The sequence below is a fragment of the Notechis scutatus genome, chromosome 5, assembly GCF_049901735.1.
Source record: "Notechis scutatus isolate UNSWTSFEM ecotype Mainland chromosome 5, rNotScu1.2, whole genome shotgun sequence".
Classification (NCBI taxonomy): domain Eukaryota; kingdom Metazoa; phylum Chordata; class Lepidosauria; order Squamata; family Elapidae; genus Notechis; species Notechis scutatus.
In genome coordinates this window covers 51,496,846-51,517,144 of record NC_142013.1, presented here as the reverse complement: position 1 = coordinate 51,517,144, position 20,299 = coordinate 51,496,846, and the positions used below count along the sequence as shown (strand labels likewise).

General features: G+C 34.7%; 1 protein-coding gene across 1 annotated transcript in view; it reads left to right on the top strand.

Annotated features, from left to right (window-relative positions):
* The first annotated feature begins 342 nt into the window (after positions 1-342).
* PAXBP1 (PAX3 and PAX7 binding protein 1) overlaps positions 343-20,299 on the top strand; it is a 32,536-nt gene continuing 12,579 nt past the window's right edge. Inside the window, exons 1-10 of the mRNA XM_087966717.1 lie at positions 343-2,483; positions 5,275-5,400; positions 7,103-7,279; positions 8,028-8,249; positions 10,084-10,187; positions 11,309-11,526; positions 12,921-13,110; positions 18,013-18,136; positions 19,216-19,315; positions 20,069-20,184. Coding sequence (XP_087822843.1) covers positions 1,973-2,483; positions 5,275-5,400; positions 7,103-7,279; positions 8,028-8,249; positions 10,084-10,187; positions 11,309-11,526; positions 12,921-13,110; positions 18,013-18,136; positions 19,216-19,315; positions 20,069-20,184 — 1,888 coding nt within the window. The 5' untranslated portion in view covers positions 343-1,972. The remainder of the gene's footprint in view (positions 2,484-5,274; positions 5,401-7,102; positions 7,280-8,027; positions 8,250-10,083; positions 10,188-11,308; positions 11,527-12,920; positions 13,111-18,012; positions 18,137-19,215; positions 19,316-20,068; positions 20,185-20,299) is intronic.

Here is a 20,299-nt window from a genome sequence, read left to right as displayed (position 1 = left end):
TCGTTAAAAATTGAATTCATTTTATCATACAGTTTCATTATATTTTCAATTGCCATTCTAAATGTTTTAATAATATCCATTATTTAAACGTTTTAATAATATCCATTGATTTTTCTTGGGTTGCTTGTGGGATTTAACTACATTGTATGAAATTGTTTCTCAGACAAAGATTTTATTTATACTGCATAAAAATCTTATCTGATTGCTAAATCTCTTATATTATGCTACTCTGTTAAGGTCAAATAGCAGAATAATCAGCAACTAAGATTCTGCTGCCCCCTAGTAATAAAAAAGCAGGGTTCCAAATATTATTAAAGAAGTGAAAAAGCTATAATATGAATGAGAAACAGCAATTTATTTGTTTTAAAAACGAACTGTACAACAAACTGTATTCCTCACTGCATTTAATATTGGGTAACATGATACAATAAATAATGAAAAACAGTTTGTTTTTCATAGAAAAGCACCAGAGCATATTGTAATGCATCTGTAAATTATTCTATTGAGTTTTATCTTTAATCAGATAGGACTGTGACTATTCTTTATCTTATTTTTTGTTTTCTTTTGCTAGCATGCCAGGTGTAACTTAAAACAATGATTCATGGCCTTACCAGCATGCAATTAGATAATAGCTATGCACATATTGTTTCTATATTCTTCTTTTATATTCATTAGTTTGTCATGATGTATGCATATATCATGTAGTAGAAATAAGTGGATTTTTTTTCTTAAGGATACAGCACATAATTACAATTCTCATTCATTTTGGGATATCAAAACAACACAATCATTTTTCCTGTACTCATCCATCTTCTCAATTCTCAATCTCCATAGGGCTGAGACAACTGAGTGGGATGTCTGGTTGGGACAACTGATTCAAAGGTAACTCCCCACCAAACAAATAGTATATTATAAAATTTTAATATAACCTATTGTTGCAAAGAGATTTCATTAAATTTGACGTTACACCATCTGCGTTACAAAATTGATGTGTTGCAAAACTGTTGCAGCAAAAACTTGATATACCAAATATGCCATTGATTTAATGAACATTACTCAGTTAAATGACAATGAAGTCAAAACCAAATTTTATCAGCTCTAACAAGTCCATTAAGCCAAGATTTTAGTGTATTTTGTTCCCAGTGATTTGTAAAATCCCTTGCTGTTTGCCCGGAAATATATTGTATGTTATTTAGCTTATTAAACCAAACGATATTTCGAAAATCTCCCAAGTTTTGTTTTTTCCCCACCTTTCCTATTACCTATTCCTATTAGTATCTTTTCACTATCATTTGTTGGTTGTATCTTAGGACGTGTGGTTGTATCTTATGATTTATGTATGAATTGTCAATCACTTTGTTGCTTATGTACCGGAGATAAATTCCTTGGGTGTCCAATCACACTTGGCCAATAAAGAATATTCTATTCTATTTTTCATTTCGTTATTAATACAAGACTAATCGATCGATCACAACGGCAACTTCGCCACCCTTCGGACATTTCTATACACTGGTGACTTTCCCGCCCTTCCACACCCGTTACCAAGGGGCCATTCACGTCACAGGCCTTCCTCCCCTTTCCTCACCTACGTCTTTTTTTTCCAGTCCCAAAATGGCCGACTTCTTCAATTACCCTCTCGGCGGTGACTCTTGCCTCAATCTATGGTCTAACGAGGCGCTCTAGTCAACAAGGCGAACTCGACTGCAGAGCCCTGTCTGATATTTCTGCCTCTGCCCATGACATCAAAGAGAAAAATTGTCAAATGTGGCGGTGTACGGTAGAGGGCGCTATGATGACTCGTAGGCCGTGACGCTGCTCTTGCTGCAGCAACGGGGAGGGAGCGAGGAGTGACTCGCAGCGTGCGCGCTCTCGGTGCCGTTGCGGTACTTGGTGTTTTCGCGCTTGTCTCTCCCCCCCTCCCCACGATTCTTCTTCAAACCTTCCCGCAACGGCGGCGGTTTGTTGAAGAAGAATGTTCCGCAAGGCACGGCGCGTGAATGTGCGGAAGCGGAACGAGTCCGAGGACGACGACGAAGAGCGAGATGAAGCGTTACCGTCGCAGCTGCTGCCGCCGCCGCCGCCGCCAGGAGGTGATGGGCCTGCGGCAGAGCCTGAGCTGCCAGCCCCTAAGCCCCCGCTGCTGCCTCTTCCGATCGGTTGCGTCCCTCTGGTCTCCCCCTCCTCCTCCTCCTCCGCCCCCTCCTCCGGCGGAGGCTTCGCTTTTAGCAGCGCTGAGGTGATGGGCCGGGGAGGCCCCAATTTGCCGGGCCCGGAATTGCAGCCGCCGCCGCAACCCCCGATTGCGCTTGTCCCTCTCCCGCCGCCGCCGCCGCCGCCGCCGCAGCAGCTGCCATTGGGAAACAACGGGCACGTGCCTGCGGTTTCTAAGCCGAAGGAGCGGAAAAGGGGCAAAGAATCGGGAGCCCCGCCTGGGATGCCCCGCGGAAGCCGCAACCTGCTCAGCTTCCAGGATGAGGAGGAGGGTAAGCACGCGTCGAGCCGGCTTTCTTTTGCAGGAGCTCTTTTTCTTTTGTCCTCCGGGGCCTGGTGCGTCGGTTTTTTTTTCTCTCCCTCGCCCTGCACCCGGCAAACAGGCGCTTATGCTGGTCACGTTCAAGCTCGACGAGCTCGTTATTCAGAGGTACAGGTAGTCCTCGACTTACAACCGTTCGTTTATACAACGGCACTAAAACAAGTGACTTATGACCGTTTTCACGCTCAGAAACCATTGCATGTCATCAACATTCAGGTACTTGGCAGGTAACTCATATTTGCGATGGTCTCAGCATCCCAGGGCCATGGGATCACCTTTTGTGACCTTCTGACCAGCAACGAAGATAAATTCACTTAACCCTGTTACTAAATTAACGACTTTAGTGATTCACTCAACTATGGCAAGAAATGTCGCAAAATGGGGCCAAAACTCACTTAACAAATGTCTTACTGAAGGACAAAAATGTTGGTCTCAATTGCGGGCATTAGACTTCTCCAAACAATCCACATCTACTCTTGACTTTTACCTTATACTTATTTGATATATATTTATATTTCCTTATGTTTATTTTGGTCTTTTTCCCAAGCTAACATTATTTGGAAGCATCCCCATTTAGAAAACAGCACAATATATATCAAACGTGGAAATGTTTAAGTTTTGTAGACTGTCTCCCAGGCTAGGGATTTCTTTCGGGTTAGTTGGTTGTGGTTTGGCAAGGCAGTTTAGTTTGGCAAATTCTATTAGGTGTATGCAAATATAGGGTTGAATTTGATCGGATTTTGCTGTATTGTCTCAGGCCTGACAAATACAAAATAAAGCAAAATATTTTAAATTGGACGTATTGAAGATATTTTTGAACAGCGGACCCAGAAGTTACTTTTAAGAGTGCCTACCTTTATAGACAGAATGCTTAAGGTGTAATTAATGGAAGAGGAACAAGTTGTAACTGACAAGATTGAGACTGGTCTGAAACTGGATTTAAAAATAACAGGCTGCAAGCATGCTACCGAAAAATATGTTACATTGGACATACAAAAGAAACCGACTTATGTCTTAATTAAAAGAGATAAAAATAAACCAAGAGAGTGACCTGTGTAATTTTCCTATATTGGATTCACAAAAGAGGCTTATTAAGCTTTGAAGAATTTTGTGAGAAGGGATAAAGGAAAAAAGGAAAAGAAATCAAGTTCTAAGCCATTATTTGAAGGGCCTAAGGATCAAGATTGTTAAAAGGAATATAAAGTCAGTTAAAAAAAAGATACATTATTTCTAGTAGTCCTCAATGGATTTATTGTCCTGGCTTATATACTCATGTTTCTAGGCTTTCCTCAATAATGTTCTATTAGATCTGATGTTTCCGTATCAGCTGTCAGTAACCTAATATATCCTGAAAACTGTGTTCTCTACATTCCTTTATCTCTTTAGGTTAGGCAAGTAGGAACTGAAAAACTTACCTTTTTTGATACCTCACTATTGTGGAATCCATTTTAAGAATCATATTTCTACATTGTAAATGTCCAAAATAATCATTTAAGTACTACATTTTTAAAACTATATAATTTTTGTGGGTTGTACAAGAGTCAAAGCAATTGTTAGTAAATTTTTCAATTGCAAAACTTTCTTGTGAAGAGTCATGAAAATGATTTTCCAGATATTATTTTATAGCTTTATAATTACTGTCTAATTTTATTATTCACCTATTGACTAGCAATCTTGGGAGAATTAATTCTTTTTCTTCAACACCTTCATTCTCCTTATCTCCACCTCTTATGCTTTCCCATATTTACATCTCATCTCAGTCGCTATACTGGGAGAGAGACTACCAAGAGCAGCTTACAGTCTCTAGAAATTTACAACCTAAAGCAGTTTAAGATAAATTGATTTAAGACAAGGAAGTACCTTTCTTTCTTGAGTTTAGCAAATGAGAGTAGCTAATGAATCCATGTTTTATGAATTACACAAATAGAAGCAAGTTTATTCTTCTCATAAAATGGATTAATTAGTTTAGAATTTTCTTTGGCTTCACACGTCCCTGAATTTATTAAGGAAGAAAAGGAGCCTTTCTTCCAGTGTTTCTCTCATATGATGGCTAGAAGGGCTCCTTGTGTTCCAAGTAAAATAGGAGATTGTCTTTTCTAGGCTGAAAGAATAAAAATGTAATTTCTCCCAACACCTTTCTACATTAGAATAAAGGCACTGCCTTTTGCTGCACGTGAGATGGATGGGTAAGATTGCATTCTGCATACAGCAGAGTGAAAAGTAACTAGTACGTATATATGTGATATTTGTTCTTCTGGAAATGGAACAGCTTGTAAAAGTGTTGAGAGTTTCGTTTCCCACTTAATCATGCCCAATCTCTAACCAGACCATGTTGTTTTCGGATAATTTGATGTTTTGAAATAAAGTTTTCAAATTGAAAGTGGTCTATTCAGTTGTGTCCTAAGGATGGTCTAGCCCTGAAAAAGGCTGCTTTGCATAGAATATGTCTGAAACGCCTCAGTGGTTCGGTGTATTTTTTTCTGAAAAATGCCAGTCTGTGCACTCTTGAATGTTCTGTACCTAAATTAGTGAATTTTCCACATCCCTAGTGGAAGGTTTGGCAATTCACTTGAAACCTCACAGTTTGCCCGGAGAAATCTGGCATTCTGCATTCGGCCAGAATCAGGACATCTTCAGGCTTGCGTTAGTAGTTGTGGCTTCAGCATTTCTGTTTGTTAAAATTATTAGTAGTTATTCTGCTTCAAATTTAACTATTTTATTATTATTTTGTTTTATCAAAGAAACGGAAGTTTTTAAAGTGAAGAAATCAAGTTACAGCAAAAAGATAGTAAAGCTGCTTAAGAAAGAATATAAAGAAGATCTTGAAAAATCAAAGACAAAACCAGAAACAAATTCTTCAGCAGATGGTAATCTTAGTTATATATTTTAACTGTCCATATTAGAAAGTTGCATGAGGCAAATATATATATATATATATTGCTTTGCGCTTAGAACTTTCTGAATTGACTGTGTTCTCAGCAGTTCCTCTATAAACTGCTGCAATGTTCTGGTATTCTGACCATTGGAAACAATTGTAATTTAGTATTAATTTTTTGCTCCCTTGCTTTTTGACCTCAGTGCTCCAAGAATAACTGGGCTGATAATCGATATTCGGTGGTAAGAGCCAATGTGCTTGCAGAAAAGCTAATCACATGATTTTTAAAAATTACTCCCAAGATAGAATTGTAACAGATTGAAATCTTTGTTACCTTGTGTTGTTTCTCTATTCATGTTAGGTTACCATATAGGTATTTGTTGTCTCATGGGACTTTGAACTTTACAAGACAGGAAAGACAGGAATATGTTCATGACGTACTGGCAATATTTTTAAAGAATGATGTTTCTTCTTAAAAGAGACAACAAATAAAATTTAGAATTCCAAAATACAAAAAAAAAAAAAAACATATTTTGAACATTTAAAATAAAGTTTTACAAACTTTAAAACTCTTACAGTTCAATGTTTAAATTGTTTAACCAAGTAGGTATTGACCACATGGGGTCATAGTGTCTGGGTTTTTTCCATTGCATCAGTAAAGAGCCAATTCAAGTGCTAAGTGTACACATTTCTTTAAACCAATCTTTGAAATTTGGTGTCTTTCTGAGAACATGTCTTTTTCTTGTAATCCACTCACAATAGAGCCATTGTTCATTGGTTGATACATTCCAAATTTTAGGACTATTCAATTTAATGACATCTTGAAATATTAGTTCCTTTGATAAACCCTTATTAAGAATACTAAGAATGTATCATCCAAAGACATATGCCTAATTTATATATGGTAACATGCCTTCAAATATCTGTGTAAACAGCAACTATACAGTTTTTTTCACCATTGGAATAGATTTGAGGCTAAATATGATAAACAGAATCTTTTTTGTAATCTTTATAATATAGCATTGTTTTAAATAATAATACACTATTATGGAGGAATAGCAATAGAAAAGATAAACAATATGTCATCAGCTGTAGTATCATTATTTGCAGGGACTCTAGGATTTCTTTTCTATTTTTAATGTATATAATTTGAAAATATAATGCACACCCATTCACAAATAAAATTGCTTATGGGTTGGATCCATGTTCTGCTGTGCATTGGAAATCTCCCATTTGCTGTCCTCAACTTGGAGGGTTGGGAAATAAATTATAAAAGAGAGAACACTTTGAATAAATTATAAAGCAAACTGTATTGCCTCTTAATTGGGCACAGTCAAAGATATTTCTACTAATTAATTCCTGTTGCATCCCATCTGTCAAAATCAACTGAATCTCTTGCCCTAACTTTTCTGCAAACATAATAGGGCAGAGGTCTGATTCTACAATGGGGAGTAGGTGAAATTTTTGGTTACCCTGGTGCATGAAGGCCCAAACAAATTTTCAGGCGAATTGAAATATGTTTGACAATTATTTCACTTTTGTAAAAACATATTTTAGTGAACACATATATGCAATGTATGTTGTTTTAATGAATTGAATTTAATGCTTCACTGTAATAAAGTGAAATGTGTAAATGTAGTATGTATAACTTTTCCATAAGGAGTTTTGAAGTACTGAATAGATTTGTTTCACAGATGAACAAATTGCAGACAAACTAGGACTTTTTAAAGATACAGTTCAGGAAGATGGGGCTACAAATAGTGAACAAGGAGAAGAAGAAATGGAAGTTGAAAGTGAGAAGGAAGAAGAAAAAGCAAAAGCTGCAGGAGCATTTTCCACTGCCTTGTCATCTCTAAATGTTCTTCGTCCAGGTTAGCCCATTTCCCTTCATATTTTTCAGGGGTTGAATAATTCTTCCTTGCTTGACAGGTAAAAATAATGTAAATCAATACAGACTACCTTAATAGGGTACTTTTAGAAGAGATACTTGTTTCCAGAAAATAAGTGTTTCTAGTTCTGTTGGTATGTTTTTCTGTGGTTTTGTCCATTTTGACTAATTTAAAAAGCTAAATATTTTGTTTCTTACTTTGGATACATTTAGTTGTAATTCTGTATACAGTGGTACCTCAGTATTCATCATTAATTGGTTTTGGGAGGCACATTGAATACCAGAAACTATGAATACCAAACAATTTATTCCCAGAAGGAACAATGTAGTGAGTCATAAGGCAGCCGAAATTTTTGTTTCTATTCAATGTGTTCAAAATTATTTTCTTAAACCTTTTGTTTGATACTAAATTTTCTATTTTCAGATCTGATATGTTATCTTTTTTATGACTGTTTATTCTGCAATATTAAAATAATTTTAGATCTTTACATATCCACAGAATTGCAAATAGTGTATTAGTTCTCTGTTGAAAGAGAATGAGGGAATGACTGCTGAGGCAGAAAGCAATGGGAGGGGACAAGCTGACCGGCATTTGATGCCAGTCATGTTGATAGAAAAATTATACTGACTTTTCTGATTTTTCTGATGCAGATTTTCAGTTAGAGTTGCAGTGTAACAAGTAGACCCCAAATGTAACTGCTAACTTAAAACATAACTCTTTTCCTCCTCAGGAGAAATTCCAGATGCTGCTTTTATTCATGCTGCTAGGAAAAAGCGCCAAATGGCTCGTGAACTTGGTGACTTTCTTCCCCTTGATAATGATCCTGGTAAAGGGCGTCTTGTGAGAGAAGATGAAAACGATGCCAGTGATGATGAGGATGATGATGAGAAGCGAAGAATAGTTTTTTCAGTGAAAGAGAAATCCCAGAGACAAAAGATTGCAGAGGAAATAGGTAAACTTTTAAGAAGAGAAAAAAAGATAAATGAAATTACATTTCGAATATTTGCTATGACTATGTAAAACATTTGACATAAAAATCAAATAGGGTGCTTATACAGGTAGACAGAGGAAACATTCTTACTCTTCTGAGCTACTTTCCAAAAGCTTTAATCTATTTCTGAATGGATTATTTCATACTTGGTGATTTGATCAAGCTGGGTCACCAAAAATTGATTGAAATTTCCAGCCTTAACAGCAGATCATATTTGACAATACATCGGAATCAAACTATTCAAGGTTTGATTTTGGTCTTCTGTTTTCTAATCATGGTTTGTGATATGGCTTCCTCCTGCACTGTTCACCTGTCAACCTGTTAGATCCAGATACGAAATTAATTTTTTTCAGTGACTAGGATGAAATTGGATTATCTGTAGACCACTCTCAAAGAACTGGCCAATTAGGGAAGTTTTAAACTTTTCCTTTGAATAGTTACTCCTCCTGAATTTGAATGGTAGATCTTAGAAGACACTAATGGTGATGGTTTATTATATGGAATCCCAGGTGTTCAGTAGACTAAAAGACAAGAATCTTATCGATTTGCAGAATTATCTTGCTGATTACACACACACACACACACACACACACACACACAGTGGAACCTCGGGTTGCGAACACTTCTTTTTGTGACCAAATTAGATGACAACCAGAATTTTTCAGAACAGTTTTGCTTCTGGTCGCGAACAGTTCTTCGATGGCAACCAAGCAAACCTGAAAATTACCGCGGCAATTTCTTCTTCTACACCATTTTTTTTTGTCCATGCATGCACAGACGGTCATGCTTCCGGTTGCAACCATAGTCCTAGAATGGATTGCAGTCGCAATCCAAGGTTCCACTGTATACACCCATACACACACACACACACACACGCACACACCCCTCTTTGGATCCTGTCATCAATGAATTTACAATTAATAACTCAATTTCAATAACTTGATGTACTGGTTGTAAAATATGACTCTGTATAACCTGAAGTAACTACTGGGGCATACTGAGCAAGACAGGTCAGAAAATTGATTGAATTGAAGCATGGGGTGTATATTAATGACGATGTAGGCTAATAGTGAAACATAGCTTGTCAAGGATGAACAGTCTTCCTGGTTAGTCTTCCTGGTTTCTATGACTAATTTTAAAATCACTATAATTTCTTTATACTTGAGCATTAAATTGTGATTTAAAACTCTTATAAAATTTATTGGTTTTGTCTATTTAAATGTTAAAACGTGCATTGTGGTATTGGAAAAATTAGAATTCTGGTGGTTAGCTGAATTCCGTTTCATCAGGTTATTTCATATAGAATTGAGAAAGATTTAAGTCAGTGTTCTGCACAGTGTAGAATATGAGTAGAAGTTCTAAAACAGAAATCCTCAAGATTTTTGATAAATATCTTTGGACTTTTTAGAGTCTGGCTACTTGTGGGGACTTGTTAACATAACAATTGCTAGATGAGAGAGAACTAGTAATAAATGACAGATTTACCAAAATGCAGCCTATCACCTTTCCTGATTTCTTGTCCCTATTTACTCTTCCCCTTCTTAGATAGTTATGCATACTTTGAAACAAAAGAACTGCATCTGCCTACCATTTTTATTTCAAAGTTTATATGAGGTATTTAAAAAAATAATTCAGATGAAGCAGATGAGTAGATGTCTAGAAGCATCTCTAGGCACCTAGGCACCAGGCCATTCTTGATATTTCTCCTTGAAAAAGAATCACAGAGGCAATAAAGCTTTCAATATTTAATTCTCATAGTTGTACAAGTCTGTATTATATTTACCTTTGTGTTTAGGTATTGAGGGAAGTGATGATGAAGCTCTGATTGCTGGAGAACAGGATGAAGAATTAAGCCGGTGGGAGCAAGAACAGATAAGGAAAGGCATTAATATACCTCAGGCACGTATTCAAATATCTTAAGATTTGGAGCAACAGATGGTAGTTTTAGCAATAGCTGATCCAAGCTATTTGCCAAAGCAAAAGAGATAGTTGTGAATGAATATATGTAGCAGAGGGATGAAAACTTAAGACAGACCAGTTCATTTCACTCCGTCTCTTCTGGTTAGAGTTGGGCTTGCCTGAACATAGAGGTTATTGAAATCAAAAAGTAATTCACTAAATGAAATTAACTCAGATTTTGTTAAATTGTATCATGTCAGATTTCCATACAATACAATTAATAAGAATGCTATAGGCTCAACCAGTTGCAATATATTAAGATCATATAAAGCAATAAATGTAGACGATACAGTACAATGTGTTGTAACTTATCATTCTAGTTTAAATGCTATCTGTCTGTCTATCCATCCATCCATTCAGTATTGGGTGGGTACATGTATTCAATATTGTGTAAGTTGAAATGATGAGTTGCTTGATGATGCAAAAAATCACTATATAAAGATGTTCCTGCTAATCTTGTTAGAATGGAATTTTGAAATAGATTTTTTTTTTCAAAACAAGCTGATATAATGAGATAAATGCCACACTAATAAGTTGCTTTACTGTCTTCAAAATAATTGATTATTAGATTTAATGGGTTTTTACTCTAATATTTTGTGCTAAATGTTTACTGTCCAGTACTAATTCTCTAGCATAAGAATCAGCAATTGGTGATCCCTAGACTAGTCTACTGGTGAATGCCATCTGCTGCTTATATACCAGTACACCAGCAAGAAACATAAATGGTACATGTGATAGCAGTTCACTTTAGGAAACTTAGGTAGTACAACATTCTTCACCCTCATCACAGTGATACCTCTGTAAACTAATTGTTCACAAAGAATACACATACAACTGAAATTTTGAAGTTGTTGCTGCTATTTTTATGCTTTCTGCTTCCTAGTGATTGTTTTTAGGTGTTGCTTTCTTTGATATGTAGTGCTTTACTCAAGGAACATAATTAGATTGGTAATTTTTCACAATAATTACTAAAGTTGTTTTTTGACAAATAATGGTTTGTAATAGAGTTTACAGAATGCCAGTTTTTATGTCTGTATATATCATATGTTTCGTTCCTGTAGGTTCAAGCAAGTCAGCCTGCTGAAATGAATAATCTCTACTACCAGAATGCTTACCAGACAATGCCTTATGGTTCATCTTATGGCATGCCTTACACATATGCTGCATATGGATCAGAGACAAAGTCTCAAAAAACAGATAACATAATATCTTTCAAAACCCCCAGTAATGAGATGGCTCCTGTTACTATTGATTTGGTAAAGAAACAGTTTAAAGACAGGTAGGGCAGATCAACTTATTAAAATGTAAGACCTGTCCTCTAGGTTTCAGTCTGGGGGGCAGATCAGAATTTCATCAACAGAAGCCCACAGACTGGATCCTGCATTGTAAAACGTAAGAAAAACTGTTCAATAGGCTATTTGCATTACTTTTCTGGAAATGAAGCTTGAACCATTTTGAAGACTGGTACATCATCTGTTCTTGGAAAAATAATTTTGTAACTAAGAAAAATGAAAAAAAAAAAATCTGATGTTTTCAACTTGCTATATAATGATTGTATAAGAATTTAAGCAAATAAAAAAGTTTTAAATTCTATATTATTTTAATTGGAAATTCAAAATACTGTATAGTAGACTAAATGTTTGCTTATGCTTACGAATATACAGTATAACAAGTCCCTTGTTATAGTTTAAAAGTGAACACAATTAGTAAATATATATATATATATATATAATGAATGAAAGGTTAGCTATTTGCAAACTTGATGTTAATCTCCAAGAAATTGCCTTTCATGATTTTTGTATGCTTCTCTAATTTCTACTGAGACCATCAGGAATTAAGGGTCCTGAGTACTATGCCAAAGTGATACTCCTGTAGGTAAGATATCATATGAGAAAGTAATAGAAGTAGCCAAAAAAATGTTCTGTCTTTATTTAAATCATTTAGTTTATCTAAGCATTTAAACCATGAGCTGAGAGAAAATCACTGTCAAAAATCACGGTTGCATCCATCATTACTGAGCATAGGTGACAGCAAAGTAGTAAATATGAAGGATATTTGCTGAGTGGAGATAGAACACAAATGTCTTGAATGCCTATGGAGATTCTCAGTCATCCAGGTCATGATTGTCCCAAAGTTGTTTTTTCAAAAGGCAACCGGACTTTTTTTTTCTTTTTCTTGAAGACATTTTGCTTCTCATCCAACAAGCTGTTGCCTTTGGACAAAGCATCTTTGAACAATAGCTGTAAAATAGGAGATATGTTATATTCTATCATGAAACTATAGTTTTCCTGTGTCAGAAAGCTCTTCCCATAATTAATTACTCATTTTTGGGGTCTTGTTTTATTTTTTTAAAATAAAATAGAATAAATCATAAAAGTTAATTAAAAAGAAAAATGCAATCACAGCAAGATAAATTATAAAAAAAATAATCTTGAAGATCCTAGAAGATTCTTCATATAAAAAGTTGTGATTATAGCAACCTACATAAGCAAAAAAAAAACAAACCAAAAAAAAAATTTGTAATAGAAAATAAGGAATGTGTTTTGTCTCCTGAAAGCAAACTGTGTTATTGTTAGGATTGTTTCTTGCTGTACCAAAAAACAAAACAAAACCCAATGTGTATATACTGTAACTGTGTTTTTGGATATAAACATGTGTGTTCTTGACCTTTAGATTGGAGTCACTGAAAGAATTTCACAAAGCGAATCAAGAACAACACGAGAGGCATCAGCAAAACCGTGATGATTCTACCAAGATAATTGAAAGATTAGAAGGGTCTTCTGGGGGTATTGGTGAACGGTATAAATTTCTGCAAGAAATGCGAGGGTATGTCCAAGACTTGCTTGAGTGTTTCAGTGAAAAGGTAAGAATGCAAAATATATCCCATCTTTTTCAGTAACGAAGTTTACTCTGTGCTCAAACATGTTGTCTTATACATGCCAGTGAAAGCACATGTTTGAAGATTTGGCTTTAAAGATGGTAAAAAAAGCATAGTAAGTTAACTTTTGGAATAGTTCTTGAAATAGAACTTTTGATACGAGCTTTATAATTCTTAGAAAATACCTTCTTCCAGAAAACTGTTGTGATTCACAATTATGCTCCAATACTTTTCAAATTACATTTTGCAGTTTTTGAGGCATTACAAGGTAATTACAGGAAAACATTGGATCCAAATAAATGGTGTATGCACCAATTATTTGCAATTAGAATTAGGTTAACATTGAAACCAGCCCAACTTCAGTTTCATGCTGATTTCACATATTGATTTCCACGGAGAGTTACAGATTGTAAAATATACAATTATTCTGTGCCTCTTGTTCTGAAGCCTGTCAAATACTATTCCACACTTCCAAAACTTACGTGTGTATATACAAACACACACACACACACACACTGTTTAATTGATGTTGTCATTGAAGGATGCCTAACTGTCAAAGTTCACAACTGTTTGCACACTCTGTAAGTCCTATTACATATCATTTACTTCTGAATAAATAGGCATAGGTTTGCACTGTAAGCTTAAAAAGCCAAAAACTAAATTAAAATTATTTTTAAAGAAGTCCTGCTATGGAGATAATTGGAACCTGACTAAAACTTTAAACTGTCTATGCAGAGCGCTATCTAATATCATGTGCACTATAAAGTGTATAATATATATTGTACACACACAAACAGACATTTACGTGATGGAATAAGTAGCTATAGATAGGTAGTCCTTGACTTACAAATGGTCAAAGGTATGGGGGACTGCCCCAAAAGCTAGTTATAACTCAGTTCCAAATTTATGGCCACTTAAGTATCCCCACAGTTGTTCACCTTTATAACCGATCGCAGGAATGCTGTAGTGCTCTCCTGTCTTATCGCCCCTTCATCTCCCACACTGGATGCCACAGACCTGGGATTTGCTTTCCACCCAACGGGGCCTCACACTCTCTTGTTCACCTTTCAAAGGATTCCAGAGCCCGGGTTAGGGAAGGAGGACAGGCTGCTCTGTTGCTGGAACATTGCAGAGCTCATGTTAGGAAAGCATAGCAAGCAGTTCTGTTGCTGGGCTATGCAGGACAATCCTGGAAGCAGACCTCATTTTCCAAGCAGCTGCATTGAATTGTGGCTGCTCAGAAAATGGCCCCTTCTGGGGTTGCATTTTATGGATTAGCAATGGAATGACCTGCCCTTCTTCCCTATTCTGAGATCCAGAGATCTTCGAGAGGTAAATATGTGATGGATAACATAGGGAGGAGTAGGGTGTGAGGCCCAAGAAGATGGGAAGTCCAAGGCTTAAAGGGACCCCAAGGGTCAGGAAGCAGAACACTGGGTACCTCACGGGGTACCCAGATGGGAATAGCTTTAGAGGCCCGAGACAGAGCTTGGAGTAGGTGTCCCAAGGCCTCCTTGGGGCTTCTGAGGCACCCCATGGTCTGCTTAATGACCCACACATTTGTTTTAACAATTGCATTAGGGAGAGCAGGGATGGAGTTGTAAATGAGGCAATCACATTCATTTAACAGCTGTCATATCAGTTTGTAATGGGCAGATTCCATTATAGTCATGAATCAAGGACTAGCTACTGAAAATCTCATCTTTTTTATTATACAAAAAGTATAATATATATTATACTTTAGTACATATTGTTTCAGTTCTTTTCTAATACAAAATGGAAAATTAGTTTTCATCTTTGTGTGTCAAATCTAATACTTTAATTTTCTTTGTGTAAATTACTTCACAGATATTTTCACAGTTCCTTACTGGAAATGCTTGCACTACTAAATACTTGTGCAATTGCTAGCTGAATACGTAACTGCTATTGGAAGATTTCTTCATACTTAGTTTTAAACTGAATATTGCTGTAATTTGATTATGTGTTACTGCAGCATACTGTTTAAACTGCTAAATATAAACATTTTTTTATTCCAATAATACACAATCAAAATAAGAATTTCTTAATTTTTATCTCTGTGTATTAAATATATTTTTTTCTGTTGAAATTTAATATGTTGGTTATGTGCATGGACAGTTCAGTTTAATGTTCGTACTTAGGGGGAAGTATATCAATGAAATATTTAAATCACAACAAGCTTAACAATAACAGAGAGTAAATACCACTTTAACAAAATAAAAACATGGCTTTGACATAAGCATACAATTTGCAAATCATTTCTCTTTAGTCCAAAAATAGGAGGACTCTCCCCCCCAAATTTCCATGATTTCTCTTTTCTTATTTCTGTTCTGAACTCACATGTATTTGCTGTTAGAAAACATCTTGAAAACTTTTGGAGAAGACTTTTGGGAAATTGAGAAAGAAAGAAAGAAGACAAATACTCTGTTAATGAAAAATAGATGCACCTCTAATATAATTTATAAGATTGGTTTAGAAAGTAAAACCATTCATACAGCAGGAGCCAAAATAAAAACAAAGCAAAGAAAATTTGAACAGGCAGATCTGTTTTTTTTTCCTTACCAGATACTCAGTATATATTGATGTTTCTGTTTGAACATGTATATAATTATGGTATATTATAAACACTTATTTTTTTCCCCAAGGGGAGAATTAGTAGGATTATTTAATTTTGCCCACATCCAGATTTATATTATATTAATTTTACAATTATTAATCTAAATTATGGATTTTTGAAAGAATTATTTTGCTGTAATTTAATGTTCAAATCTTTCCAGAAAATAAGGAGACCCTGTGCATAGTAAAAACTATCTTCTATAGGAGCATCTGCTAAACAAACTTATTGTAGTTACCAGTAGAATTTACACTGGTCCTGAAAAATATGTATGATTTAGACTGTTTCAGTTATACCTTTCTTAGATAAGTTCTTTATATATCACAACACTGTTGTGTATTATAGATTGTGAGGTGCATGTGGGACAGAGTTTTTTCTAAAAAAGAATTTTTGTAGGTAGAACTATAGTGGGTTATGCATCAGTTGTGCTGCTCTCTTTTTTTTGTGCCCACTTTGCATGTTTCTTTCATTTTTTTCTTATTTGGATTGGCAAAATTCAAATTGAGAGGCTAGGAAAAAAATATTAAATTATTTTTGAATTTTATTCACACCAAATCAGCAAGGACAATGTTTGTGAAAATATAAAGTATATCCATGTGATTTGGATTATTTGATAACCTGTTTTAGTAGATCATATTTCAATTTCTTGTGGCAACATAGATAAGAATAGACTACTAATACTAAAATAGTATTACAGCAACAGTGAAATCCTGGATCTAGGGTGAACACTAGATTTGGTAGATACTTTTTGATTGATTGTAATTGTAAGTGCTTTTTCGAGGTTTTGCACTTATTCAGGTTTCTTAAAAATATTTTCACTGGTTCACAACATATATTTCTATTTTTTTTTTGTTAAAAAACGTTCACTAATTTAAAAAAGTTCCTTGTCAGAGTTAGAAATTTTCTGTTTTCAAATTCATATTTTACCCATTTTTTTGAGTAAAATGTCTTTGCTACTTTCTCTTATAACAGAATCCTTGTGTGTTAATAGCTTAATTAACTTTCAGAATCCTGGTATTGAATTCTATATTATATAAACAGTGTTACTAATGTATCAGTTAACATTGATGTAACTATTTGAAAATATTGGTTGGGTTAAATTGGTAGAAGAGAAGAAACAGAATAGATTCAAATAACAACAGATGGGCTTATAAAATTTTAAATGTTGCTGTATGGAAATTGAAGAGAGTATTGTTTCCCTATAAAAACCTACAGAAATACATTCTAATTTTCTCAGCATCGTTGGCAATTTTCAAAAAACTAAGAACTTCATATTTTCCCTATCCTTTTATTTTTAAGTTCTATTATTGAAAGCTCATTTCAATATATTGAAACTTTTTTTTTCATACCAGTAGTGACGTACATAGAAATATCTGTTTCCAAATAAATTTCACTAAAAGAAATAACTTTCAAATAAGTTTGTTCAAATCCAGGTATGTAGTCATGTCAACTTTTAAGTAAACTTCCTTCAGTAGTACCCGAAAGCTGCTGGTAAACATCCATGCATTTTTGGGGAACACTAGAGCTTTGCCTTTTCTTTCTCCTGGGAATTCTTTTATTATTTCCCAGTGTCATCTACAATCTTTAGGATATCATGTTGGTCTCCCATCCAAGTACTAACTAGACCCATCCCTGTTTAGCTTTTTGAAAATCAGCTATGCGCAGCTATATCTCTCTAGGCATGGGTATATTGTGAGAAAAGACCAGGGAAGTGACAGAATTGATAGATCATGTTGCTCAATTTGAGGTAGTGAAACCTGATAGGAAAACTAAATCCGGGTAGGAAACTGATAGGAGACATTTCAGAGTATTTGGAAATCCCAACAGGCTTCTATAATGGTTTTAGTTTTAAAATCATGAAAAAGCTTCTAAGAGACTTACATTTTATTGTGGTTTGCAATCTACTTAGTCATCTGAAAAGAACCTGTCCATGTTTATATAAAGAAGCTTTGGAAACAGTGTTTTTTCTTTCTTTCAGACTATTCCAAATTAACCATTGTTCCAATGTGGCAGATATTGAGGGCAAGCTAATGAAATTGTGTGGTAGCTTTATAACTTTTCTGTATGTTTTTTGTACAGGCTTGATAGTTTGCTTCTAGTTAGGGAGCTTTAGTTTTGTTCTTTACTATTAAATATTCAGTAATTAAAAGTTAATAGGAAACTGAAAGTGCAGCAGTACACTTTGGAATAGTGTGGCATCCCATACAATTAAATACTTGAAAATATTTTTATTACGAAGTATTATATTTTTACAGGTGCTCCTGATTAACGAACTTGAAACAGCAATGCACCAGCTGTACAAACAGCGCGCCTCCCGCCTTGTCCAAAGACGACAAGATGATATTAAAGATGAATCTTCGGAGTTTTCAAGCCATTCAAGTCAGTCCATCTTGAAGGTTTTTATTATTCATTAAACAACCTTGTTTACATAGTTCAGTTATAATATAAAGTGAAATTTCAAAGTATGTCTTGGTTTAAATCTGATAAAAGAAAATCAGATTAAAGAAATCTAGCTCATACTTTTAAAGTACTTTTCCCAGACTTTCTTGCCGTGGCTAAAAATAGGAAAAATTATTTACAAATTAGTAACTTATGTGACAATATACCATCTTACTACTCCCTGAAAGTATTTCACAGAAAGTTATCTGAACCTGAAAATGATTAAGGCTATTCTGCTAGCAGTTTTCGTTTCAGTAATACTGGTTTCTGATGCTTTAAAACAAACACAAAAGGTACAGTTTGTCATATCTTCCTATTTTAAACATTAGTGCTAACCTGTTTTGTTTTAAATAAATTCATATTACACAATTTTTCTTGCACTAATTTATAAAATAAATGCTGCAAAATTTCCATTAAAAATGAACGTAACCTCTCCTATGAAATCTCATGCTTTCATTGGTAGAAGACTATGTTTGTTGGGTAAACTATATTCCTTCAAGAATCCTCCCACATTTCAGACATTTTATTACTTTCACACATGGCAAACATCAGATATCAAGTTGAATTCTGTTTCAATACTAATTGTCTTAACTTCAACTGAAAATGTATTAATTCCGGTTGCTCATCAATAGTATTCAGCAGGATATGGAAAAATCTATTCTTTATGAAAACGTTGAACACTATTTAAAAATACAAACACTAAAAAAGTATTGTTAAATATTCTGTTCACCATTTAGAAGTTCTAAATGGTGTGATAAAAGATTTAAAATTTTACTGATAATATTGAAGAAAGTCCAATATTTTTAGTATCCATGCAAAAATAAAATTCATGACATCATTTGTTCTATACAAGAACGGGGTAAGAAGTAGTATAATCAAATTTAATAGATGAATGCATGTATGTTAACATTTGTTAAACATCTATGAAACTGCAACACACACACACACATACACACACACAAATATTACTTTTCCTTACAAAAGATGCAATCCTAATTTCAGTGTTTGTACTCTTACAGATAAAGCATTGATGGCACCAAACCTTGATTCTTTTGGGCGAGATAGAACCCTTTACCAAGAACATGTAAAAAGACGGACTGCAGAAAGGGAAGCTAGAAGGTAGTAAAGCATTACAGAGGTTTTAAAGGGTGATTCTTACATTCTAGTGGTATCTGGGTATCTGGAGAATGATACTTCCCATTGTCCTTGACCAACTACCATCACCTCCAGACAGCATAGAAGTTTTAAAAGATAGGAATGGCTGCAGATTCTTCTCCGTTATAGTATATAATACATGTTGATGTGTAAATATTCCAAATGGTAATTTTCTTTAAAAAGTATTTTTCCTTTTGAATTTGCAAAATGGGAGATAAATGCACAATCAAAATTATATGTCAGTAGTCTTTTAGTTGGATTACTGTTTGGATCATGCGCAGAATAGTAGTGAACTAATTCCTAGGGATGGAAAATTACAGGTTAGTATATGAACAGTCTCAGACTAAAAGAAAAGGGGGAAATAATAAAATATTCAAGGTTTATCCCTGCATAACAGGAACACATAATCTTTTTGTGAGCCTTTGATTGATATCCTAGAGCACACTTCAGAATACTAGAATAAAGAATTAGACAGAATCATGTCAAAATTTATTTTTAATTAAATTTCCATTGAGAATAGCTTTAAAAATCTGATTTGGTGGCTACAAAGCTTTGGCTGAAGGTTGTATATTGCATTTCACTTTATAGTGGATGGGTTAAGTTTATTTCTGCTTCAGATGAAAAGGGTAAGGCATATTTGTCCATACAGTATTATGCATCCTTTGTTACTAGGAAGTTACTTCAATTCAGCAACCATTCATTTATTCTTTGTATCAGAGCTCGTCGTAGACTTGCCAGAGAGCAGTCTGGGAAAATGGCTGATCACCTTGAGGGTCTTTCTAGTGATGATGAAGAAACCTCAACAGACACAACAAACTTCAACATGGAACGAGGTTAGACGATTGATCTTAATGATAGAAATATTAACTTCTGAAACACAGTTTTGTAGAAAACTTTTGAGCAGATTAATGTCATGGTTTAATATAAGGTCTGTTGGAAAAAAAGTTA